General features: G+C 42.8%; 1 protein-coding gene across 1 annotated transcript; it reads right to left on the reverse strand.

Annotated features, from left to right (window-relative positions):
* Positions 1 to 5,221: 5,221 nt before the first annotated feature.
* On the reverse strand, positions 5,222 to 16,974 carry LOC309693066 (uncharacterized protein). The gene is made up of 4 exons (XM_082512042.1): positions 16,679 to 16,974; positions 9,562 to 16,159; positions 6,715 to 7,022; positions 5,222 to 5,308 (listed from the first exon to the last, which is right to left on the reverse strand). Exon 2 carries the CDS (start codon positions 15,888 to 15,890, stop codon positions 10,566 to 10,568), a length of 5,325 nt encoding a protein of 1,774 aa, XP_082368168.1. The 5' UTR covers positions 15,891 to 16,159; positions 16,679 to 16,974; the 3' UTR covers positions 5,222 to 5,308; positions 6,715 to 7,022; positions 9,562 to 10,565.
* Positions 16,975 to 27,794: the final 10,820 nt, after the last annotated feature.

Here is a 27,794-nt window from a genome sequence, read left to right on the forward strand (position 1 = left end):
CATGCAGCCAAGTCCATAAATAGTTGTACAATGACACTTTTCTTTTCGCTCTACATCCACAAAGGACATCACTACCAGAGCAAACAATTACAAAGTAACTGAAGTGCAGAATTCCAGGTTTAATTAAAGGATTTTAACATGTGTCTTATATTTGGATGCTTAAAAGTAAATGGACAATTGACTGACAAGGAGTTGCATGGATTATTTCATTACAAATTAAGCAGATTAAAGATTTGGAGTTGATTCCAAATGTTGAACTTGACTTTGGTAGCTGTTCATTTGAACTCTCAATCAATATATTGAGATATTGATCCAAGTGAAGGAGTCCATTATTAGGCTGAAAAATCATAATAAATCTCTTCAAGAGATAGCAAAAACATTCGAAATGGCCAATCAATAATCAGGTATCTTCTTAAAAAGAAGGAATGCACTGGGCAGCTCACCAACACCAAAAGGCCTGAATGAAAGAAAGAAAAAACAACTTCATAACATCTAACCAAGTCAGGAACATATGCAAAGATGTAGGTATATCACTGTCTATAATCAGGAGATGACTTCTTGAATGGAAACACTGAGACGTTATAACAAGGTGCAAACCACTGGTTACACCTAAGAACAAGAAGGCCAGATTAGACTTTGCCAGAAAACATATACAAGAGCCAAAAAAATCTTTGGACTGATAAAACCATAAATAACCAAAGAAAAGAAAAGTATGGAGAGTATGAAACACACCACCATCTGTTATGTTCCACCTGGTGGAGGCAGTGTTATGCCTTGGGCCTGTATTGCTGTCAGTGGAGCCACTTCACTGGTGTTTATTGATGACGTGACTGCTGATAGCGGGATGAATTGTGAGTCTGTGAAGGTTCTCAGTCATCCAGGTCATCGTAGTCAAAGGAGCTCGCAAAGAAAAGCGTCTGGACTTCTTTAAGTTACTTGAAGACGTTTCACCTCTCATCCGAGAAGCTTCTTCAGTTCTAAGGTCAAATGGTGGAGAGTCCCAGATATAAACCTAGTGGGAGTGACCCCCCACAGAGGGACAAAAGGACCCCCTGATGATCCTCTAATCGCCTGACCCAAGGTGTGAAACTGGGTGTAGGTCCCAATCAGCCACACCTTGGGTCAGGCGATTAGAGGATCATCGAAAGCCTACTACCAATTAAGCATATTAGGTGATGTGCATCTCTGTAATGAGAAGGGGTGTGGTCTAATGACATCAACACCCTATATCAGGTCTGCATAATTATTAGGCAACGTCCTTTCCTTTGGCAAAATGGGTCAAAAGAAGGACTTGACAGGCTCAGAAAAGTCAAAAATAGTGAGATATCTTGCAGAGGGATGCAGCAGTCTCAAAATTGCAAAGCTTCTGAAGCGTGATCATCGAACAATCAAGCGTTTCATTCAAAATAGTCAACAGGGTCGCAAGAAGCGTGTGGAAAAACCAAGGCGCCAAATAACTGCCCATGAACTGAGAAAAGTCAAGCGTGCAGCTGCCAAGATGCCACTTGCCACCAGTTTGACCATATTTCAGAGCAGCAACATCACTGGAGTGCCCAAAAGCACAAGGTGTGCAATACTCAGAGACATGGCCAAGGTAAGAAAGGCTGAAAGACGACCACCAGTGAACAAGACACACAAGCTGAAACGTCAAGACTGGGCCAAGAAATATCTCAAGACTGGTTTTTCTAAGGTTTTATGGACTGATGAAATGAGAGTGAGTCTTGATGGGCCAGATGGATGGGCCCGTGGCTGGATTGGTAAAGGGCAGAGAGCTCCAGTCCGACTCAGATGCCAGCAAGGTGGAGGTGGAGTACTGGTTTAGGCTGGTATCATCAAAGATGAGCTTGTGGGGCCTTTTCGGGTTGAGGATGGAGTAAAGCTCAACTCCCAGTCCTACTGCCAGTTTCTGGAAGACACCTTCTTCAAGCAGTGGTACAGGAAGAAGTCTGCATCCTTCAAGAAAAACATGATTTTCATGCAGGACAATGCTCCATCACACGCGTCCAAGTATCCACAGCGTGGCTGGCAAGAAAGGGTATAAAAGAAGAAAAACTAATGACATGGCCACCTTGTTCACCTGATCTGAACCCCATTGAGAACCTGTGGTCCATCATCAAATGTGAGATTTACAAGGAGGGAAAACAGTACACCTCTCTGAACAGTGTCTGGGAGGCTGTGGTTGCTGCTGCACGCAATGTTGATGGTGAACAGATCAAAACACTGACAGAATCCATGGATGGCAGGCTTTTGAGTGTCCTTGCAAAGAAAGGTGCCTATATTGGTCGCTGATTTGTTTTTGTTTTGTTTTTGAATGTCAGAAATGTATATTTGTGAATGTGGAGATGTTATATTGGTTTCACTGGTAAAAATAAATAATTGAAATGGGTATATATTTGTTTTTTGTTAAGTTGCCTAATAATTATGCACAGTAATAGTCACCTGCACACACAGATATCCCCCTAAAATAGCTAAAACTGAAAACAAACTAAAAACTACTTCCAAGAACATTCAGCTTTGATATTAATGAGTTTTTTGGGTTCATTGAGAACATGGTTGTTGTTCAATAATAAAATTATTCCTCAAAAATACAACTTGCCTAATAATTCTGCACTCCCTGTAATGCAGAGTCAGTTTGCTTTCAGTCTTCAATTGAATGGAGTCAAGTTGGAAATTATAGAATTATATGTTGATGTTTTTTTTTGGTTGAACGGATTTATTGTAAGTTTGTTCGGCTAATTTTGTCTTGGGATGGTGGTGAAGGACACGAGCCCTCTTGTTGGTAGAGTAGTATTCCCAGAACATTTTAATATATTCATTATTTATTGATTTTCATTCGAAATGTCAATATTTGGTGTCCCTATATCAGTACATACACGTGATTCTGTGCCGTATAGATTTTTTTTTTTCCCCCCACCCCAAAATGGCAGACCACAAATCTACGGATGACATACTTTTAGCTACATCCATCATTTATTTACAAAAGCCATGACAATAACAACAATATATCATCATGGTGTATTTTGGAAATGTGTTCTTCTTGAAGTAAACCACCCCTGTAACAGTTCATCAAGTGTTTTTTTTTCTGCAACAATAGCAAAACAATGGGTTTTGTGTGTATTTTAGTCTAAGAAGAAATTTTTACAGATTCATATAGATTTTAAAGGTGAATGGCAGACATAGTTTCATCTGCACAACATTGTTAAACAACATTAAGATAAATTCACAAGTACGACTGGCATGTTTCAAAGACACTATGCCCCACGGTACAAGACAGATGCTAAAAGAATGGTCATGATGCATTGAAAATGCAAGCACAATACCCAACAGCCGCCACTGCCTCTAACAGCTCATCACATCAGGTGTAAATATTTCTCTCGGCCCAATATAAAAAACCCACCCACATTTCTATCTTTGTGATCTTTGCTGTAACAATTTCCTGCGGTAACACTGAAATTTCCATATGAACTCTTAATATTAAAAAAACAGACACCACTTACAGTCGAGACATAATTGAAATTCTGCCCACAAAAGGATTGCATTTTCTGCTTTAGACCAAACACCCAAACCCCACAGTGCATAACTACTTCACAAGAATCACTGTGCAGTACTCACATCAAATGGATTTTTTCATGATGTACTGAAAGAAGACAGTGAGAAAAAAAAACTTGGGTTCATGCTGTACAGAAATGTGCAAAAGGTTCTTTTTCTTGCTATGCCATGTGAGTGGGGTCTGTGAGGGGCTGTCCCACTGTCCTACTTCCATTTTTAAGAATGCCCTCGGAAGTGACATGACTCAAGTTAACTGCTGCAATTTTGGTGCAGCCAGTGTCAGAGTCTTCGGTCTGAGGCTCTAAGAAAACCACCTTCTTCCCATTTGACCGCTGCTGTGTTGTCTCCACATCTCTGGGGTCTGAACACAGGATGATGGCTCGTCCGCCGCAGCCTCTCGAGTCCCCGCCGCGGCCATCCCGACACCGACAGGGGGTGAGGTAGAGGTAGAGGAGCACCAATATGATGCTGACCACGCAAGAAGCCAGTGTGGTAAATGCAGTGTTGAAATTTTCTGCACTATTGCGATGCGCTGAACCGCTGGCGGAGGTAATGCTTAAATTTCCAACTACCACTGTGACCTCCAGAGAGTGACTGGGATTGTAGTTATGTCCGCGGGGTATGACACACCCATATGTTCCAGAATCTTCCGTCAGCGCTTCTCGCACTTCAAGGGTGCCATTGGGAAGAACTGCGAGGCGGGCACTTAGATCACTGTTTGAGGAATTCAGTACTGTTGTAGGGGTGACCCAAAACACCACAAGCCCCTCCTGAGCAGGCAAAGTCAACCCTGGGCATGGCACTCTTAACCACTGACCAGGCTCTACTTGGTAGATCTGTGTCTCAAGGGGCATAGCTGACATTTCATGCTCCTTACAATGAACTCCTGACTTTGCTCCTTTTTTACATGGGTAGTCACCTCTGAAATCCAGTAGAGGGGGATACTGTTTCCACATCCAATACTCCAGCAAGGCAAGCAACGCACAGTCACAGACTAAAGGGTTTTCCTGCAAATAAATTCCTCTTTGGCGAGTGAGAGACAGGAGGCTTTGGACAGGCACCTTAGTCAGTCTGTTATATGACAAGTCTAGAAATGTCAGATTTAGAGGTCCCTCGGGTTCTTCATAAATGACTAGGGGGAAGACTGACAGCCTGTTTGTAGAGAGGTAGAGCCTCTGTAGGTTGCAGAGGTCCTTGAAGGCGCCTGGATCGATTTGAATAATCTGGTTGTCAAACAGCAGCAACTCCTTCAGTTCTTTCAACCCACTGAAGATGGATGAGTTCAGCACTGTCAGCTGATTGGACGAGAGGTCCAAGTGGAGGAGATGTGGTGTCACATTGAAGGTGTTCACGTCAATGCTTCTTATGAAATTTTTGCCGAGAATCAGCGTAACGAGCCGTTGCAGCGGTTGGGAAATCCAGCCCACATGCAGGGCAGTGAGACTGTTGTGGCTAAGGTCCAACCGTGTGGCATAACCTGGTAGATCAAAGGGCACCACAGACAGATTGCATCCGCTGCAGGAAATTATATCACTGGCACAAAGGCAGGAAGGTGGGCAAGCGGCCATAGAGGGAGGGAAGCCAAGACACAGCAGGAACAGCACTCCTGCAGCAGAGGGATTGCAGCAACCCCTGACATTGGTCTTGCCTAAAAGTTCCAAGGTAATGGAATGCATCCTGGTTTTTCCTCAGGATGGACTTCAGGTTACCGTCTCATTAGGTGTACACATGTCAGGTTTATATAATCCTCAGTCTACAGCTTGAAGAGACAAAACAAGAAAAGTGAAAGAGAAAGACAATGGAAATTAATGCATTATACTACCTGAGAATAAAAATACACATAGTAGATGACGATATCAGAATAAAAGTGTTTTCTATTTAAAGTTTTTTTTTAAAGGCACCGAGATGACAAGAGGAACACACAGTAAGACTGTTTAAGGAAATGGATAAAATAGGTAAAGGCATGACATGCATGCAACTCTAAAAATAATTTATAATCCACATTTGAATACAACAATGATTGCTGCTGGCATCACCCATACATGACAACTGGAAGTAAAGACTGGAACAAGTGTAACCTGATATGTGCACAGCAGTAACACTCCTCCCCTATTCCCCACCAATACAAATACAGTCTGCTTACTTCACTGCTCACAAGACCACATCTTTTGTAATAATGCATCTGTTTACAGGTTAGTATCACATTGTACACATAAAGAAAACAGATTAGCATATGTTTTTTTCCAATTGCTACTTTCTACTTGCCCCCTCAATTTTAACAAATGCATCAGTAAATCTATGTAGACCTTTTCATCCATTCAGAAAACAAGGTACCAGATAATATAAACACCAAGAATAAGTCAGAACTATTATTAATTATTATGTTAATCAAGAGTCATTGAATAATTCGGATACACAACTCTTCAAATCACCATAAGCAGCTGTTTCCCCTGATAAATTTCTCTCATAATGGTAATTTAAAGAAATGAGCAGTAACGCAAGAGCGGATTAATACCAGAGAGGCACGGGAGAAAAAAAAATAAATGAAGTCAATTCAGAAAGGAGACAGCCAAGCAATCACTAAACAACTGACAGAAATTAATGTGATAATCAACAAACATTTAAATAATTTCTTACGCTGCAGTGCCAATCATTCTGTGTTTACAGGCTCTTGTGCCACCTTTTGCAAACCTAATTTCAATTTGAAAACCCAGACATGTTTTAACTCAGAAATAAACAAGTGAAGAAAATAATCCCGTTCACTTGTATTTTTGTATTTATTATTTGTTACAGAAATGTATTTAGCTACTTTGGATATACGTTTAAATGCATATCCATAATCAAGCCTTACAAATATGTATTCTAAATAAGATTTTCTTTTACTTAAACAAAAACCTGATTTTTAGTTACAAATCTTAAAGAATTACTGCAAAAACTATATTAAATGCACAGAAAACTTGAAAAAGATAGTTTAAAAATATAGAAACGTGACCGTGGGTCTACATTATTGCCATACTTATTCATCTACAATGCTCGCCTGAGTTAATCAGTTATTTGTCCTTCCTGCTCTTTCCCCCACACACGGCTCAGCAGAACAATATTAACCGGCTTTTTTGCGACTTTGAAGGAACCAAAACGCAGACGCACAGCATAAACCCAGCTCACCTTTACATCCACATCGCTGCCCGTTCAAATCGTCGTGCCGTTATCCAGACCCGCTCTTTTGGGGGGCGACCGGGTCATGTTTCACGAGTCTTTCAAAAGCAACTTGGAGCTTTTCGCAGCAAAGCGCATCGTTTTCAACCCTCTGAGCAATCCACGGAGAGGTGCCGGAGCAGAATTGTTCACCTGAAGCTCGGGTTACATGTCACCGTGGGAGGGGTCGTCCTGCGAGTAAACACGAAACACAAAACAGCAGCCAATACAGCGACGATGCGAGAGTGGATGATGCCAAGAGGAGGAGACAGGGCACCCTGCAAGGAGAAGGAGAGGGAGAAGGTGCGGCAGAGGCAGAGAGGACAGCATCAGCACCACACACTCTGCAAATCCACTGCTTTATAGCCTAATTTATCAGAAGGTGAGTGCAGCTCAATAAGTCAATCATAACAATAACAATAATAATAAAAGTAGACTAGTATTTTAGATTTTATTGTTTCAGTTAAAAGGCGATCAGACGATCATCAAAGTATTTCCAGGATTTTCCATTAATACTTCCCGTTATTTCCCGTTTTCCCGTTTATCCATTTGCAATAATATTTTAAACATGGCTCAAATTGCATGTGTATTGTGAAAAGTGACAAAATGTAGCTCAATATTTGGGTTTTACAGAATTTGGAAAGTAGTATTAGAAATGTAATAGGTAAGTTTTAAAGCCCTCTTCAGGACTATTTAGGGTTGGATCAGGTGACCCTGAACCCTCCCAGAGGTACGCTTCAATAGGCCCAGGCTGCTAGGGGCTTCCTTTAACGGACTGATCACTTCTTTTTCACTCACCTCTTTATGTGTTTATACATTATTTTGCATTTTATCATTAGTTGTAATTAATCTCTGCCTTTCTTTCACAGCATGTCTTTTGTCCTGTCTTCTTCCCGTGAGCAGATGGCTCCATGAGTTTGGTTCTGCTGGAGGTTTCTTCGTGATAAAAGGGAGTTTTTCCTTTCTACTGTTGCCAACTACTTGCTCATAGGGGGCCATCTGATTGTTGGGATTTGTCTGTATTATTGTAGGAGCTTTACCTTACAATACAATACATTACCTTGAGATGACTGTTGTTGTGATTTGTCACCATATAAATACTACTCCGAATAGCTCCCTGTTGGTTAACCTCATAAGTTTTTCCATTCCCAAATGATATGTTGAACCCATCACATGTCAATTGTTTCTGTGAGCTGTTAAATGCAAGCAAGTGCCAAAACCTAAGAGAAAAAATAATAGAAAAGCTGTGGACCTTCTGTACACCACCTGCCCAGCATTTAACAGCTGATACCCAGGTTAACAATGTAGGAGACATGGCACTCAAAGAATTCTGAGGGCTATGGGAGATTCCTGTAATAGCAGATATGGTGTCACCCTGCCCCTACTCCCAAAAAGTCATGTTGTTGGGCACATGTGCACAGAAGAGGTTCACAGGACTTTTCAGTGAGTTTTAACTGACTGGTGATAATCTATTTGTTATCACAGAAAATATGTCAATTTTAAAATTAATTGTTTACCATCTTCTGGGCTAAACTAAATCTGTTTACATAATTTTTAATTCAGCTGCATGTCCTAATGATCACTAAAATTAATATGAGTTGTTCTTCCCCATCCCCCCATAAAACAAATAAAAAAATAAAAGAACCCAAAAGAACCTACTTCAAGAAAGACTTATGGAAATTGTAGTTAAAGCAATGCTGATTCGATATGGGAAACAATCTCCTTTATCTGCACTTGCCCAGTGTTTTGTCAACTCGTCCATCCACCCTGACCTCCTCTCTTTAAAAGTGGCTCCCATTTTTTATCACAGCCAGTAGAACGTAAAACTGGATAAGACATCCCTGTTGTGCTTTCAGCTTTGGCTGCTGCACATAAACAGTGATATTTGGTGATTTTTGTGAAATCAGTTGTTATAAAACTAGGGGTGGCACAGTTGCCTCACAGCAAGAATGCCTGGTTTCTAATCCACCAACCAGCTGGGACATTTGTGTGTGAAGTTTACATGTTCTCCCAACAATTGAGTGGGTTTACTCCAGGTCCTCCAGCTTCCCTCCACATCCAAAGAAATGCATGTTAGGTTAATTAATGATTCTAAACTGGCTGTAGCTGTGAATGTGAGTGTGAATGGATTTATCGTTCAAGACTATTTTGAATTTTGACCTGTGTAACACTATACACTGTCAAGTGTTCCTCTGACTGTGAGGTGTCCACACTTGAAAAAGACCAGACTTTGAATTTCACTCAACTTTATTTAGACCAACTAGTTTGATAGCTGGTAGGTAGCAGCAGGTAAAAAACCTTTCAACACAAAAATAAAGAACATTCCATTAACCATTCACAAAAGACAGACGAAATAACAAAATACACTTCAGTAAAGCCATTTACCATGTGGTTAACTGTGTTAATTTAACTGTGGTTCTTAAATAAATATACACAATGTGTCTTCTTTGCATTTAACACTTTTTTATAAACAATTGTATTTTAAAGTATACATTTTAGAGTTCAAACATTTTAATAGACTTTAACTAAGGATTTTCTTTACAAAGAATTATTTTCTTTAAATCAAAACCAAACATTTATTCACTAGTTTTACGATCCACCCAAGGATTTGGGGTAACTATTTTTAATATTAATTAACATAAATATGTGGGAACACTAACTGCACAAACAATTTATTCAAGCTTAAACATTCATTTTTGTCAATATAATTAAACTTAAATGCAGCAACTATTTCCCTAAGCGTAAAACATTTGCACAACTGAGCTTCCATAGTCCCAGATACATCTGCAAAAGCAAAATGTGAACTCAAGAGCTTACCGATAGCCTGTCTTGTTCAAAGTCTTCCTCACAGTGGAAAAGTGCTTTGTTTGCCGTCCTCTCAGTATGTTGCACCCGGGTCAAATGACTGCTGCATGCATTTAAAGGTTTACTCGGCACGCCCACCCTTGATTGCTCTAATGTGGCTCACCTGGCAGGGCGGCGCACACCAGGCCGTGCTTAGTTGTTGATTGCACCCAAGGTCTAATCAGCGGCCATGGGTAAGCAGCAGCACCGAACAGGTAGAGGGCAGGAGGAGGAAAAGAGGAATAACAGCCACACCTACTAGGTCAGCGCGACACCTCCCACTCGATCTTTGCTCAGCACTGTCTGGAAAGATCGCACTCAGGTGGGCTGGTCCCTTACTTGATCTTCCACCGGTAAAAGGACCACAAGACGCCGGATGTCCCGATGTAAGGTGGTGCCCAGCTCAGGACTTGTGGTAGCGGGTTTTGGACTCTTGATCGCAATGCTGGAACTTGGAGAGACCCTCACATGCACATCTCGAACGATCCCTTTGGAATCAGGATTCACGCTAATGACTTTTGCGAGTCTGAACTGCCCTCTAAGGGCATTTTGGTCGCAGAGCCAAACTATGTCTCCAACAGCAATGTTTCTCTCTGCAGTATGCCATTTACTGCGGATGAACAGGTTTGGTCCAGCAAGTTGGCTCCAGGACCTCCAGAAGTTGTTGACTATGGTTTGTATTTCCTTCAGCCTTTTGAAAGGATAATTTGTGAAGTCGACAGTTTTGAAGTCCCCACTTTGTGTGGCTCGACCAAGCAACAGATTATTCGGCGTGATGTAGTCAATGCGATCTTCTCGGCTCTGAATTCTGGCATCAATGGGTCTCTCATTTGCAAGGTTGGCGGCTAGCTGGAGTGCTGTCAGAAACTCACTAAAGGTAAGAGCCTCTGTATTGCCGAGAGTATGGAGGGCTCTCTTGATAACTCTGACAGCAGCTTCGGCGGCCCCATTTCGGTGAGGTGAGTCAGCGGGAAGAATCATGCCCAGATGGTCTCATTTTTGGCAGAGTATTCTTCAAGCGACTCCTTGTTTTGTCGTCTCAGGTAAGCATACATTTCTTCCAAGACAGGTTTGGCGCCGACAAAGTTTGTACCAGGATCTGACCAGATTTTTCGGGGATGGCCTCGGACAGAAGTGAACCTCTGGTAGGCAAGCAGGAAGCTCTCTGTTGATAGTGTGCTCGCTAGTTCGACATGAATGGCTCGGCTTGCCATACAGCAAAACACAACTCCCCAAACTTTCATGGTCACTCTTCTCTTGACATCATCCCTCACATGATAGGGTCCAAACAGGTCAACAGATGTAAATTCGAATGGTGCAGCAGGATTTGACCTCTCTTCAGGTAAGTCCCCCATTACTTGCTTGCAGGTTCTTGCCTTTGCCTTCTTGCAGATGATGCACTGGTCAACGACCTTTTGGGCAATAATTCTTCCTCTGACCACCCAAGCCTTCATTCTCATCCGCAGTAAGGTTTCTGCCACTCCGCCATGTCCCTCGCTGTGTGCTTCTCTGGCAAGGAGGGTGGATAGCCAGGCTTGGAATGGTAGAAGGGGAACGGCTTTGCGGTCTTTTTTGAAGGTTTGGATTCTGCCACCACAAACTAGAAGTCCACTTGTTTGGTCTCTGTAAACGACTAGTTTGTCTGTTGTGGTGCTTGGGAAGTTGACGCCCTCTTGTGCTGCTAGGCAAAGGTCTCGAAAAGCATCTTGTCTCTCGCAGACTGTGAGGACACCCGAAGATGGTACTACCTCCCACTTTTCTTGGTCTCTGGTCTTTGATCTCATGAACTTTTTGGCAACCCTCCAGACCCACGCCACGGTCCCAATCAGCCTTCTCAGGTTGCTGAATCGCCTTTCGTCGATTAGCTGTTGGGTTGCTACTCCTCGTGGTCTTCTCGACTCTACGTGTACTGAGTCCTGAGCCGCCTTGATGTGCATTCTGGTAAGGACCGCAACAAAAGTCTTTTTCTGTAGCTTTGTGACCGTTTCTCGAGCTTGGGCAGCGACTTCTCCGGCGGATTTCTTCAGCCACTCATCTTCAGGAAGTTGGAGAAACTTTGGACCCGACTGCCACTCGGAGTCCTCGGTTAGAGCATCTGGACTGGCCCCTCTGGTGAGAATGTCTGCAATGTTTGCTGACCCAGGAATCCACCACCAATCCTGGGCATCAGTGCTACTCTGGATTTCACCAACGCGGTTTGCGAAGAAGGTCTGGAAACCGTAGCTCTCACGCTGGATTGCACCCAAGACGGTCTGGCTGTCAACGAGGTGGTACCATTTTTTGACCTGGATTCTGCAGTGTCTCTGGAAGTAGGTCTTCAGACGGGCAGCAAAGACTGCGCCACACATCTCTGCTTTAACAGGATCGCCTTTGTGATTGAGAGGCGTCAGTTTGGCTTTGGACTCTACTAGTCTCACAATGACACTATGGCTGCAGCTCCAGCGAAGGTACATCACTGCACCATATGCATGTTCACTGCCATCAGAGAACGTGATGGCACTGGGCTCTGCACAAGGATCTGGTGGAGTCAGGGCTCTAGTGAAATGCAGTTTCTTCAGGTCAGCATACTCTTCCAGAAGCTTTATAGCGTCTTCTCGGAGACCTTCAGACAAGGCTGCGTCCCATGTGTCTTCGAGGCAGTGCTTTACTTTTGCTTCTTGGAAAGCTCTCCTTACCAGGATGGCACCCTTTTGTTTGACGGGAGTCACTAGACCGAGTGGGTCGTATAGGCCGGAGACTTGGCTTAGCAGTTCTCGCCTGGTGAGTGGATCAGGTGTTTGCTCTCTGACTTCTTCTCTGAGCAGGTCTTGACCAAGGCGCATTTTCCTCCTTTTCTTTGAGAAGTTCACTGCGACCATGACATGAAGCTTGTCATCATTGATGGTGTAGCCAAGGCCAAGGGCTTTGTTGTCATCTTCCGTCAGCTGGTTTGGCAGGATCATAGTCTTTGGCTCTGATCGAGGCAACTCTGTCTTTGACTCCTCCCTCCCACTTTGACTGGAGTAGACCCAAGGCTTCATGTAGAATCCTCCAGCTCTCAGGATGTGCTCGATGTTGGCTGTTAGGCGTCTCAAATGGTCGAGGTCATTGTGTGATGTCAGGATGTCATCGACATAAGCATCTTCTTCCAGCACACGTTTCTCCTCTGTGAAGTGACTGAATGAAGGTAGGTTTGCAGTTTCTCTCATGGCGACTTGGGCTATGCAACCAGCAGGTTTGTCTCCAATGTTGACTCTTGTTATGGCATAGTCTTCTATGTCTGCATCTTCTGTGTCACGCCACAAGAATCTGTGCAAGTGGACTTCTCGATCTTCCAGCCAGACGGAGTTGTACATCTTGCGGACGTCACCAAGGGCGGCGTAGACACCAGCTCGGAACCTCAGCAGGACAGCTCTTATCGGGTTCAGGACATCAGGACCTTTGATGAGGATGTCATTCAGGCTGAGGCCTCTGTACTTCTGGCTGCTGTTCCACACCAACCTCACTGGGGTAGAGACAGAGTGTGGATTTGGCGCGATGAGGTGGCTTATATACCATACTGGCCCAGTCCAACTCTGCAGGACTTCTTTGGACAGCTTCACTGCAGCTCTGCGGTTTACCATCTCATGAACTTGTGCAGCATAGGCCTTCTTCCATTCAGGTTCTTTAGATAGCTTCATCTCGGTTCTGATGAATGTTGCTTCTACTGCTTTCCTGTTATTTGGCAAGGTTGCTGGATCTTCTACCCATGGGTATTTAGCATGCCAATGCGGTTCACTGTTGTGGGCATCTCCAGTTGAGTAAGTCAGGCCATTCCTCACGATCTCCATCTCCCTCTCTTCTGCAAGCGTCATTTCTTTACCCCCTGGCTGGCAGCTCCCACAACGACACCCTCCACATCTCGGCTGGCAAGCGGCTCCGATGCTTTCCCACCTCCACCACTTCAGAAAGTCTCTGCTGCTGGTAGCTGTGGTGGATAGAGTCTCAGGGTGATCAGGGTGCTGACAGGAAGCTAGGTCTTTAGTGAACTCTTGGTACTTGAGTGCAGCAGCTCTCATTGATCTTGCGAAGTGAGTTTTGGAGGTGTGGGCCATCAAAGTGACTTCCTCAAAGAGGTCTGGATGCGTGCCCCCGATTGTTTTGCCAAGTGGACCGTCCCAGAGAACCAGGTCACCGATGGAACGGATCTTTTGGGGCACCAGCTGGCCTTCTTTATGGCTGATTAGAAGCTGGATCTCTCTGGGTCTGATGAGGTCTTGGGGAGGGATGTCAGGGAAGATCTTCTGTAGCTTTTGAGGTGGAACATGTCTTGTCACTTCAGCAATCTTGTCAAGACCATAGCAAACTAACTGGTGAGGCTTTAAAGTTCCTCTTGAGGTGTTGACACGGATCTTGAGAAGGCAGCGCTTGGTTGCCACAGACACCTTCATACCTCCGATACCCTGGATGACAAGCATGACGTCTTCACTGCGAAGGTTGAGCTTACTTGCGGCTTTATGGGTTATGTAGTTTGTGTCAGATGCTAGATCAATTAGTGTCCCAATTCTCTGCCCATCATTGGCGATGACGTCAAGGAGCATCAGGATCACAGGGTACTCTTTTAGACCAGTCCCCTCCAGTAGACCTCTCTCTGCTGCCATGGAGTTGAAGGCTCGTGATGAGACGTTGCAGAAAGCTTTCCGACACTCCTGCGCTAGCTCTGGTGATAGTTTAGAGATGAACTCTTCTTGAACCTCTGTATACCTCCTCCCCTCAGCTCTCGCCGGACCAGACTTGGGCCTTTGTGATAAGGGTCGTGGCAAGGGACAAAGAAGGTAATGATGCTGGTCTTTGCACTCTGGTTTTCCACACAGGTAAGTAGTCTTTCTGCAGGGTTCATCGTGGATCTCGAGGCATCTCTTGCAGGCTCCAAGTTGCTGCACTGCATCCTCTTTCTCCTGTAACTTTGTGTTGGTTCGAAACCGTCTGCAGATGTAGAGCTTTCTCTTGTGCTTTGGGTCCCCACAGATGATGCGGCCTGCTGGATCAGTACTGGATTTAACTGACTTGGTACGGGCGTACTTTACTGGGAACTTTATTCTCTCCTTGGCAGGGTCGATGTCTCTCAGCTGGTCTAACTGCTCGTAGATGGACTCTTGAGATTGGAGGTATGCGAGCAGCTTGTCAAACCGGTTCTGATGAGTCACAGCGTTCTTTGGATCAGCAGCGTGGGTGAGCCAGTCTTTCTTTAGGGACTCAGGCAGCTTGCTTTCGATAGACTTTATTACCAAGAGGTTCTTTATGGCATTTGCTTCATCCAGCTCACTCAAATCATAGAGGGCCTTTTCAACTGCGTGGATAAGCTCTATAATTCTTCTAGGCTGGTTGCTACGGACAGGAGGGATAGCTTGAAGCTCCTCAATGATTTCAATGGCGATGGTGGCTTGATTTCCATAGCGGTTCTCGAGGACTCTGAAGATCTCATCGGCTGAGGTGTATGTGGACAGGCGCAGATCTTTGGCCACTTTATCATCGAGGCTATCAAGAAGTTGGAATTTCTTTACTTCCACGGACCCGGTTGGTTCACCTTGCTTTTGCAGAGCCTCCCATTCCTTCCGCCATCTGTAGAACTCACGCTGGCTGCCGGTGAACTTTGGTAAAGCTGTGGCTTTCAGTTTTATGACTGCGACCGAGGCTGCGTTGCGGACTGTGACAACTGCTTGGTCGGCATCTCTTTTAATCCTCTCTGCTTTGATCAGGACTGCCTTCCCTGACACCAGCTTTGGAAGGCAGGTTTGGAGCTCCATCAGTCGACGATCACAATCTCGCCTCTCAGCAGGTGGAGCCCAGCGGTTCCATGTCTGGTGTGCCTGCTTAGCTTTCTTCACCAGTTCTTCTAGATGGTGGAGCATAAAATCATATGCCTCCAGCGGTGTATCAGGCTGAGTGGATGTGACGTTCTCACACGCCATTTCTGCTGATTTTAGAGCAAGGGTCAGTTCTTTTTCACCATATGATGTCCACAGTGTCTCTCTGATCAGGTGCTTCACCTCCTTCAACTTCTGCTCACATTCTTTCTCCGTTTTTTCGACGTCTGCTCTCTGTTGGCCCATCAGCTCCGGTGTGCCCTCTGCTTCACACTGCGTGATGTAGGCGGCCTCAAGCTCCTCGTTCGCGTCAATCACTTTGGAGCCCTCTACTGTGAGTCTCTTGAAGGAATCCTGCAGCTCCTCTACAGACATATCCATGTGGGTCCTTATTATATGGTTGGTGAGTCTGGAAAACAGTCTCTTTGCAGTGGTTCGCTCTATTTTCAGCTCTTGAAGTGACTTGGACTCAGCCATTCTGTTTTCTCGGTTGTTGATTGGACAGGCAAACGGTGTGCGATTTCCTCCAGGCCCCCAGGTGGAGTCTTCTCCGTCTTTGTGGTGAGCTTTTGTGGAGTCTTCACTGGTCAAGGCCGGTTTCTCTACTGGCCAGGCCGGTTTTTTACTGTCAAGTGTTCCTCTGACTGTGAGGTGTCCACACTTGAAAAAGACCAGACTTTGAATTTCACTCAACTTTATTTAGACCAACTAGTTTGATAGCTGGTAGGTAGCAGCAGGTAAAAAACCTTTCAACACAAAAATAAAGAACATTCCATTAACCATTCACAAAAGACAGACGAAATAACAAAATACACTTCAGTAAAGCCATTTACCATGTGGTTAACTGTGTTAATTTAACTGTGGTTCTTAAATAAATATACACAATGTGTCTTCTTTGCATTTAACACTTTTTTATAAACAATTGTATTTTAAAGTATACATTTTAGAGTTCAAACATTTTAATAGACTTTAACTAAGGATTTTCTTTACAAAGAATTATTTTCTTTAAATCAAAACCAAACATTTATTCACTAGTTTTACGATCCACCCAAGGATTTGGGGTAACTATTTTTAATATTAATTAACATAAATATGTGGGAACACTAACTGCACAAACAATTTATTCAAGCTTAAACATTCATTTTTGTCAATATAATTAAACTTAAATGCAGCAACTATTTCCCTAAGCGTAAAACATTTGCACAACTGAGCTTCCATAGTCCCAGATACATCTGCAAAAGCAAAATGTGAACTCAAGAGCTTACCGATAGCCTGTCTTGTTCAAAGTCTTCCTCACAGTGGAAAAGTGCTTTGTTTGCCGTCCTCTCAGTATGTTGCACCCGGGTCAAATGACTGCTGCATGCATTTAAAGGTTTACTCGGCACGCCCACCCTTGATTGCTCTAATGTGGCTCACCTGGCAGGGCGGCGCACACCAGGCCGTGCTTAGTTGTTGATTGCACCCAAGGTCTAATCAGCGGCCATGGGTAAGCAGCAGCACCGAACAGGTAGAGGGCAGGAGGAGGAAAAGAGGAATAACAGCCACACCTACTAGGTCAGCGCGACATACACTGTGAGAAGTATAGCTATTGTTTATTCAGTAATCGTTAACCAATTAATCAGTGTGTTTACTGGCATATGTTTATGTCACAGTTATACCAAAGTAAACCAGGATGGTTAAGAATATTCACATTTATGACAAGTTTATTAGTGGTTTTACTAATAAATACTGAAATATCATAACAGATTAGCACTACATGACACTTTATGTTAGTTCTTATATAATGCATTACCTATTTTGCAAGTAATGTATTCCTCTCACAACAAACAGGGTGATCATGGTAGAAGTGATCTATACAATACCTGAGTATTGACGTGAGTTGTGTCCATGTTTGATTGTGTTTCTACTCTACCGCACACAGACCAGGAGAGCTTTTCTTGTTGCGTATGCTCTTTTGAGTTTGTCTTTTTACTGTCACAGGGTGTAAACGGACTCATGTGCAGACCAGAGATCCTTGCAAGGAAGACAGTGAATTTATTTACAAAAAGACAACACCAGGTGATAATATGTACATGTGCAAGTGGGGGGAAGGGAGGAGGTCCAGGGTTCCAGGGTACGTGAGGGAAAAGGAGGGGGATTGAACAGGCTCCAAACGTTTCCAAATTTCTCTCCTCTCTCCACCACAAGGTCGTACACGCCACACACTGGCTCGCAGGCGGGTCCAGGAAAGATCTGTACACAGAAACTCCAGTTAGAAACAGACTGACAGAAAGAAACTCACAGATTCTAATTTTCTGACTGCAGGGGGACTGACACTGATAGCTCAACGATCCAGCGACGAGTAGCACCGTGCTCAGGATTACGAAGATAGGCAGCAGGTGTGGAGATGGCAGGTGCGTGGGCGGGAGCCCATAATGAGAACCGCCCCGGCAGGAGAGAGAGAGAGAGAAAGAGCAAAAACAACAAAAATACATGTTGCCTAATACGGGATCAGCTGATGAGGCACAGGGACCATGACATTTATATAAACCATCCTGCAACTGAAGTTGGATAGTAAGCGGTAACTTGCTGTCCAACTTTTTATAACTTTTGACTACAGATAGAAATCATTTGAAAGTATAGTTCAGAGAGTAAATCAGGCCTTCCTTGCATTGTTTGCCCACAACAGAAAACTTCAGTTTGCATAAGAAGCAAAAGTAAAATCAGTATCTTCTAATAACTTCAAAGAGTGTGTTTTAGACCCAAATTCTATGCTTCAGTGGTGCCCAACACTCATTCTTCATCAGTTACCTGCAGTGTTGGGTAAGTTACTTTAAATTAGTAACTTAGTTACATTACTAGTTACTTCTATCAAAAGTAACTCAGTTACTTCAAGATACCCGTTACTTTCAAAGTAACTAGTTACTAGGGAAAGTAACTTTGGTTTTACTCAGAATTCTCTTGTTAATGTGTTGCTTCCGTAACTGGATACCCAGCGAGATTGCCAGTCTTCTAGCTTGCTTACTTGCCACAAGTGCACTGTGCCACCTACCAATAGAAAGGAAAAAATAATATGCATATTTCCACAAGAGAAATCCCACGCCTGGACCGTCGTTGATCGTCGACATGATTCTAGCCTACGTCACAGCATCATGTGCGCTTTTTACATCCAACACAAAAACTGCAGTCGTGGTGCTTTTCGATTGTACTCAGAACTCGGAAATTCTGCCTTCTGAATAGGAAGATGTAGGTAACACCAGACTGCAGACGAGCTGCTTACAGGGCTGGACTGGGACAAAAAATCAGCCCGGGCGTTTTGACTGACCGGCCCGCCATTATAGGAAAAATCCTAAAGCCTTTGAATAAAAACAAACGCTGTTGTGACAGTGATGTACACTGTCTTGATGGTATATATGTATCAATCTATCAATCGTTTGTTGTAAGATTCAGATAAATATTTATTAAAAGCTAGATATTTTAAATGAGAATAAGAAAGAAAAGTACTTCTTTGTGCCCCCCTTTCCCTGTCAATGCCCTACCTGGCCCCCCTGGCAACACTTTGCTAGACCCGCCCTTGCACAGCTGCCAGCTACGTAAAAAAAGGATCCTGGTGTTATTTCTCAGAAACAGTTCATAACTTCCTTTCAACTCATTCATGTCATCTAAAAGGTAAACCTGTTTCTCCATCACAGCTCTGATGATTCAGTAAGGACATCTCCTGGTTTCATCTTCATGTTTCCCTCTCACCACATATCCAAACCGACATCATGACCAGCAGCTTTTACAGCTGTGGCTCCAGCAAACGTCAGCTGATACCAGAAATTAATATTAAATAAATTCTAACAACAGCTGATCAAGCTTAAACGTGCTGCTGTTGTTTAACACAACCACAGCTGGTTTCTTCTTTCTGGCGCAAAGTGGGCGATAAACAAACAGAAGAGAGAGAGAAAAGCCGATCAGCTGATCATTGATCAGTTTCATGATTGAAGTAGCAACAGGAGACGGAGGGGGAGAATGAGAGAAGAAGAGGCAGCTGCAGAGTAAAGAAACGGAATAACTCCAGCTTTGTCTGTTTTTCATTCTAGCTGAAGTTCGGGACAAACTGCGTTCCTTTTCACCTCAATACCAAACGCGTGATATTTTCTCTGAATACCGAACGATTCCATTTTTTACGGGATGGTTGGCAACTCTAATAATTAACCTTATGAACAAAATAAAGTTCACTAACATCATAGCACCCACCCAGCTGTATAGAAACCCCATCATGCTAGCTAGTACGCGGTACGAAAAAGTCAGCACAACGAAAGTAAACTCCACCTAAACTTGGTTTATATCTGACCCAGATAGACTGCAGGTCATAAATTCTTACCTGAAGTTCAGTTCACCTGACACTCGGGTCTCTCCTCCTCCTGCCTCCCCTTTCCCTCATCCACCTGCTGGCCTCCACCACTTGCTAATGTTACTGAATCTGTGGAAGCTCCGCCACCACACGAAGTAACGAATAACGAGCCTATCTAAATCCCAGTAACAATTAACGCGTTCCTGATTTTGGTATAATAACTAGTTACCGTGCTCGTTACCACAATAATAACGTAGTTACTGTAACTAACGCCTTAGTCCCAACACTGGTCACCTATCATGGAAAGAAATGGAAATCTGCACCACAAAATGAATTCCTCAAATAACTCCTAGGTCACATTAACCCAAGAAATCTGAGATCTCTAACAGTGAGAGTGACTGATACCCTCAAATCTTTTAAGGCCCATGCCTGGTAAAGGTTCCCCTGCGTATACAGCAATTTGGAAACTTTGCTTTTGTTCTTGGAAGCTTAAGGATTATAACGCCTGCTGAGATTTCTGAGCTGGCCCCATGGCAGCAGTAATGGCAGCTTGCCAAGGACAATTTGGTTCATTAGCGATAACATCATTGTAATTAAACATCTGTGACCTTAAAGATGCCTGTGGCGTTTTCTCCAACGGAGCCTCTGCTTCATTGCTGCTCAGTCGCATTGCACAGCAAAAATGTGCGCCAGAGAAAGTGCACTGAGTTGTGGAAATATGTAAACAAGCAGCTGCAGCTCACAATAACTCCCCTAGGCTTCTTTTTTATTTTAAAAGAAGAGCAGCATTTTAGGATTTGCTTGTTGAGGCAGAATATTTCAGATGGCGTTAAGCTGAGCAAAGGGTTTACATAATCCCCTCTCTTTTAAAACTCCGTTTATCTGTAAAGTGTTGGAATAAAAAAATGAACGTATGAAAAAACCGTATGAATCCCCTGCCTTATTTATAAGTGAATAAATAATGCAGGGGATTCACATTTGGTCTGCTCCATTCTGATGGGGCTCAATCTTCTGAAATTTCTTTCTCTGCCTATGCAGTTTACCACAGCGTGTGTGTGTGTGTGTGTGTGTGTGTGTGTGTGCGTGTGTGTGTGTTTGTGGTTGTGTTGTGTGTGCTTTAGTTTGACACTAGCAGATGGAGTCTTTCATGCCACACAGAAATATTCTTTACTGTATCCGTTTGTCAAGGTTGTAAACTCTAAGCTTGAAGCTCTGACAGCTTTTGTGTTTTTTTCCCTCTTGAGTTCTTGTTCAGTTTCCTGAATGAAGATGTAGACGTCCAGCTCAATAACTGGCAACATGAAAGAGGAAAAGAAATCAATGGAAATCTCATTTCTGAAGATGAGTCAATTCGATTAGGTGAAAGAGAAGTGAGAGTGAGGGATCTTATAATCCCAACTTCAGTCTAATCACAATGCACTGGTAATTATGAGCTTTCCACCCAGGACTCAGTGGGAGATAAATCACTGTATGTTTCCATGGTGCCGATCATCAAAGGGGATGGCTTCTGGGGATTTTGCCAAAGTGTCCATCTTTGCTCTGCGATCACTTACGTAGGTTGTTGATATGCATGGGACGGATGGTCCAACAGTTTTCCAATTACTTATTCATGCCCAGATAACTTGCTGTTAAAGATGCACAGGATATGAAGCATATTCATCATAAATCTCTTTTGGTTTTTTGTCTAATCAGAAACAGGTGGTTTGTAGCTTTAACCATTCGATCCGTTTATTAAACAGTATTAAAGCGGGCCAGGAACTGCATCCTACTCCTTTTCGAACATGTAGATTGTGTGGTGTATAAAGATAATCATGGCAACTCGATGTCTTCTACTTTGTTTTTTTCTGTTTACAACAAATTTTGTTTGTTTTTACTTATATATAAATGTTTGAAATCAATCAAACACTCAGCCAATGCCTGCAGGTGTTTAATCTCGCCTGGCTGTTAAATATTTGTCATTGGATCCATTTTGCATCCTTGATGTAAATTAGCCTCTGATTACACGGTTAGAACCAACACCAGCTGGGTTCTGACTGCTGGCTGAAGCCAAGCTTTGAAGAGTACTGGTCTAGATGGGTTTTAGTTTAGCTAGAGTTCAACAGGCCATCTGTCCACTCAGGGCTCTAACCACTTATTACTCTCAAGGGTGATGAGAAGAACATGGCACACTTCCAGTGGGCACTGAGAATAAGTCAGTTTCTGATGTTCTGCAGGTTACAGGACGTGTCTTATAAAAGGGTTTTTAATCATTTTGGAAAATATGTAGAATGCAGAATCTATGTTTCAATCTAATCTAGCTAATCTATTAGCTAACACTGCTGAGAGGACCAGTCGCTGGCTATGGTTAAAAAGGGCTGACATCACTTGGGCAGCTACGGCTGTCAGCTAACCGCGAGAGAAAAGAAAATGTTCTGCTCTTCTCCCCTCTGCTCTTCTTCCCTTTTCTGGGAGGCAGTGGGGAGGTAGAGTGCACAGCCCGATCCGGCGGGGAGGTGTGGGAAGCCAGATCAGGCACCCCCCTTCTGGCTCTCCTCTCTGCTCTCTCCTATCTTGTCCCTTTAGTCTTACTTCTCTCTATCACCTTATCTATCCCTTTGAAGAAGTGAGGCTCCATAAATGCAAAAGAGCTAAGTATTATTTCTCAGTTGCAGTGAATAGATAGGAGAAAATAAACTGTAGCAAACTAAACAGAAGAAGAGAAATAACAATTTAACATAAACCAGTGACTCTGGGGCCTGATCAACCCTGGCAGGGCCTCCTTGGATGAGGGTGTCTAGTAATAATGGCCGAAACACCCGTTGAATCCAAGGTCCACTACTGATGATGTGTCCCAAATTTTAATATGATAATCTAGATCAGATCTCTAATCCCCAAAAATGGCAGATTAGCTTGGGTAAATAGATGAGGCACACAACGACGTGTGCTTCCTCATAATGGCCATCCCTCAAAATTTTCTCCATTTAAAGCAATGCAATATCAGGGACTATAACATCTAGTCCTTTTACTGAATTTACTGAATCAGGAAATATGGGAAGACTCTTGCTTAAGATAGGCTGGAGGCAGGCAGGTTTGTTTAGCATTGCATTTAGTTTTTTGTATGACTTAAAAGCAGTACCTTATCAGACCACTGTCGTAAGTCCAAGTAGGAATGCCAAAAAATGTATTTTTCTAAAAGGTTTACGGGATGTTACAGAGATTGTGCTGTTATCAGTAATGTGGTTATTTATGACAGTCGTGATTTTATGAGCTGTAATCACATGACCATGTGTTTCTTGTGTCTGCAGGTATGTAGTGTAGTGAGCATCAGCCAAAAAAAGGGAAGCAACTTCAGCAACTCCTGAATGTAATGCAAGTTGTTACTGAGAGACCAACTTATATACTTCAGTGCTGTTATACTGCATATTTAATATTTATATGATTAACCACCTTAGATGGTGGTGGTGAAGAGTTTGCATATCTGCAACTGTTAAACACTTGAAACAGTCTCTAGAAACAGTTACCTGGAGAGGGGCTGGACTTTTTTCCAATTTGGAATGGTGAGTATGATTGTATCCCACAGGCTCAGAGCCATACCTGTGAGTTTCCCCAAGTGGGCCAGATGATTGGGTCCCTGTGCATTTGGGTTGGGGACTGTGGTTTGCACACATTTTCCAGGCATCTGACTAAGATTCCTCCTAGTTACCTTGTAGGTAGGTGAGATGTTTCAGGCATGTGGACACTCAGGACACACTGAAGAAATCATGGGCCTTGTAATTACAGAGGATAAAGTTTTCAATACTGCAGCTTCGATTTATTATAAGCATTATACATGCTGTTCATTGTGAAGATCAGGACCAAAGTGTAATGAAATAAGGTGTCTTATCTATGACAGAAAAAAAGAGACTGTTGGGTGAGCTATGTTGACTTATATCAACAGAGAGAGAGTAGAGCTATTGTACAACCAATAGAGCTGACTCTACTGGTTGCACAACAGCAACTCAGCCATCAAGCCATGTCAAATCAAAGAAAGGTTGCCAACTTTCTGGAGTCAATCACAACAGATCTCCAAACTTGTGGACTTCAGATTAGCGGGACTCGGTTTCCATGCATCCAAGCCTTACATCATCAAGTGCAATGCAAAGCATCGGATGCAGTGGTGTGAAGCACACCGCCACTGGACTCTAGAGCAGTGGCAATGTGATTGCTGAAGTGACGAATCGTGTTTCTCCATTTAGCAATTCGATGGACGAGTCTGAGTTTGGTGATTTCCAGGGGAACGATACTTGTCTGACTGCACTGTGCCAAGTTTAAAGTCTGGTGAAGGGGAGATTATGATGTGGGGTTGTTTTTCAGGAGCTGGGCTTAGCCCCTTAGTTCTGGTGAACTGACTTTGTGGGAACAATTTGGGAATGGCCCCTTCCTGTTCCAACAAGACTATGCATGACTGCACAAAGCAAGATCCATAAATACACAAAGCAAATTAGGTGTGGAAGAACGAGACTGGGCTGCAGGTTCCTGACCGCAACCCAACAGAACACCTTTGGGATGAATTAGTGCAGAGACTGTGAGCCAGGCCTTTTCATCCAACATCAGTGTTTGACCTGACAAATGCTCTTCTCCTACACTCCTACTATCTTGTGGAAAGCCTTCCTAGAGGAGCTGAAGTGATTATGGCTGCAAAGTGTGGGTCAACATCATATTAAACCTATAGATTAAGAATGTGATGTCATCAAATTCATATGCTGGTGAAGACAGCATAGCGTTTGCTCAATGAAATACTTGTACTTAACATTATAGTCAAAAGGATTTTTGTATTTCCGTATAATGTTGGAGGATCATGCTGGCTATGAGCCAGTCATTTGTTGACCAGAGTTGACTGGTATTGCACACTCCTATGCTGCAAGCAACTCAATAAGCAAGTGTCTCCAGGTTGGACAGAAATGTCAAATGCCTTGAAGTTTCACTGAAACACCAGCAAGAAACACATTCCTATTTTATAGATAAAACAGTAAGAGTACCTCATCTGAAAAAAAAAAAGACATAACAGCACAGGACTTAATTGCAGAAATGAGGTGCAATTATTTTTTTTTTACACTTATTAACTGCCAAAGGATTTTCAAATGTGCAAATTTTGCATTTCAAGTAACTGTTGTAGATCGTAGCCGTCAGGTATCATTAATGGTCTCCATTTGCGGCACTCAAACTTCAAGGACTGAGTATCCAAACCTGAACTGTGGTTTTAAACACCAGGTGAGAATGAATAAATGCACAAATTAAAATTTATTCATCATGGAAAACCGGAGCTCCGGATTTAAAACCACTGAAAGGATCAGGTTGTGTCATTTCCCTGACATAAGACATCAAACAGAGGGATATAAATAGTGTCTTAATACCATGTATTAAAATTTCCCTGGCCTTCAGTGATTCATCTTAAACATCATCATCTACTCTAGCTGCTCTATGTACTGCTGTTAATGCCCCTCAGACACTGAAACCTGACTTTCAGAGTGTAGTTTAAATGAGGGACCTGTCATACTTGATTGAGTACACATGCACCCTAAATGATGGTGCAAACATCTACTATATCATATAGCAAATAGATTGTGTGAGAATGTGACTTTTATGTTCTGGATGTGTGTGTCCTTAGCACTTGCAAAAGCACTCTCCCACATAGAAATGCTAGGAAACGTTATCCTGTGTGTTAGGGTAAAATTCAAAGGCAGACTTGAAGACAACAGGCTGGTGGATGTAAAAAGGTCACTTTAACAAAACAGGTTGAGCTGGATAGTCAACAAGCCCAGAGTCTAACAGAAAGCCCAGCTAACAACTAGGACCAGAAAAGAAAGCATAAACTCAGAGGGATTAACATGGAGACAAGCGGGATACTGGGCCGTCACATGACAGGCGGACAGCAAACGCACACTGACAACTGACAAAGGACTATGAGGGCAAGGCACACAATCACAAGGAAGGAGGCAAAGCAGCTCCCCCCCCCCCCCACACACACACACACATTACTACTGAAATAAAACTGGACGTGACTATAAAGCAGCTAACACAGACAAATGGGATACAAAGAGAGAAAAAGGGACATGGGGAAATGGGCAGGAGAAGCAAATGGAAAGGCTAGAATTAAATGTCACAGAACAAAAAAGAGTCATCAATAATTCATGTGCATTACATGACAGTCACCAAAGTTTCCTTCAGAATTAATGACAATGGCAGTGCAACATATACATTAGCAAGAGTGGGGGTAAAGGGTGCATGGATGTCTTTTAATGCTTGCTTACAGGGGCAATAGATAACACAGTTATGTCAAATGTTTGCACCATTCTAATATAAAGAAATATAAACGTAAAATATTTGCTCACTTTAAAGTTAATGATAGTAACACGTCTCAAAAAAATTGGCCATGTAACATCCCTTCTTCTTTTAACTTCAATACACAAATTGAGACTGATGACATCATTTGCTGGACTGTTTGGGAGAAGAATGTTGTCCCTTTCCTGTCTCATACAGGATTCCAGCTGCTTAACAGTCCAGCTGTGGGCTTCTGTGTTGTATTTTTAGTTTCACTATACTCCAAATGTTTTTGGTCTGGACTTCAGGCAGGCCTGTTGAGGTTTCTAATGTGCATGAAAATAAAGCAATGAGAGCACACTAAGCATTAAAATATTTCATTAAAATGAAAATGTAAATTGTACCGCTATGTGCGCTAAAGCCCAAGAATAACAGTTTTTGTGCAGCATCAATTTCATGTCTTATTTCAATGTTCTGGTAATATATATATATATATTTTTTTATTTTTTTATTTATTTATTTATTAAGGGTTGCACCGATATTGAACCATTCGATAAAGTGCTTTCGGTTCGGTACGCATATGAACAATACAAAATTTTTAATTTATATTATCAACTTTTCTTCTGACAATGCTGTCTGTGTTGAGAGCTCAGTGGATCTGCGTTTGACTACTCCACCTAGGCTGCACTGTCGAGCGCAGATCCACTGAGCGCAGCGCAAGCTAGCAAGACAGAAGCTTAGCTCACTGCAACATGGCAAATTGAACCTCCCCCACCCTCATTCAGATCTGGCCTGTGGAACTATTTTGGTCTTCATGTGACGTATGACCCTGAAGGTAAGCGTGTCATGGGCAAAAGTAAAACAGTATGTCGGATGTGCCACGCAATGCTCAATTACATGGGTGGGAACTACTGTGTAGTTTGCTCGTTAAGGTGTTGACACAGTCCAGCCCCACGCACGGGGCGATCCGCGGTAACTCGATAACGGAGATTTGCCTGTTGTGGCGTTAACGTCATTTCAGATTAACACTGACAGCACTAGTGGGAACAAAATGAATATGACTGCACATTTACTCCGATATCATTTGTTGTATAGGATGCTTTAAGTGCTCTATACACTCTCTGCTTTATGAATATGTTTCATATAAGCAGCCAATATTTAGTCATATAGTAATAAAACTACTAAGTGTCGCTCAACTGTGAAGTTACACCAATTCTAACTGTGCATTGTCACTGGAAATCACACACACTGAAAATGTGACACAGAAAATGTATAACACAAGTAAATGATTCTTGATCCTCATGAATATGAAGCAATAAATGTGAATAAAATACAAATGAAATATAGAAAATCAAGGGCTTATATATTCAAATAGTTAATCATTAAGAAAAATATGGCCAATATAAACTGAACATTTACTAATCAAGTAAATTTTATTTCCATTAAAATGTAACCAATTAATTTTACTGATACATTCTAATGGTTTTTTTAATAGATCTTGAACATGTTGCACTGTCAATGGTGCTGCTATGGAGAAGGTACGCAGCACCAAGTTCCTGGGTGTGCACATCTCAGAAGATCTCTCCTAGTCAAAAAACACATCATTGCTGGTCAGTAAAGCCCAACAGTGACTCTACTTTCTCCACAAACTGGGAAGAGCAAGAGCCTCAACCCCAACTATGAGCACCGTTGAGAGTATTTTGCCATAGTTACAATGGGTAGTAAGAGCAGCGGACAGGATCGTAGGTACCTCTCTTTCCTCTCTCCAGTACATCTACTGCACC

The sequence above is a fragment of the Aulonocara stuartgranti genome, assembly GCF_965226115.1.
Source record: "Aulonocara stuartgranti genome assembly, chromosome: 17".
Taxonomy (NCBI): domain Eukaryota; kingdom Metazoa; phylum Chordata; class Actinopteri; order Cichliformes; family Cichlidae; genus Aulonocara; species Aulonocara stuartgranti.

Bases quoted from the DNA above. Each gene is read 5' to 3' on its own strand.
- LOC309693066 (XM_082512042.1), bottom strand. From the start codon at position 15,890: ATGGCTGAGTCCAAGTCACTTCAAGAGCTGAAAATAGAGCGAACCACT.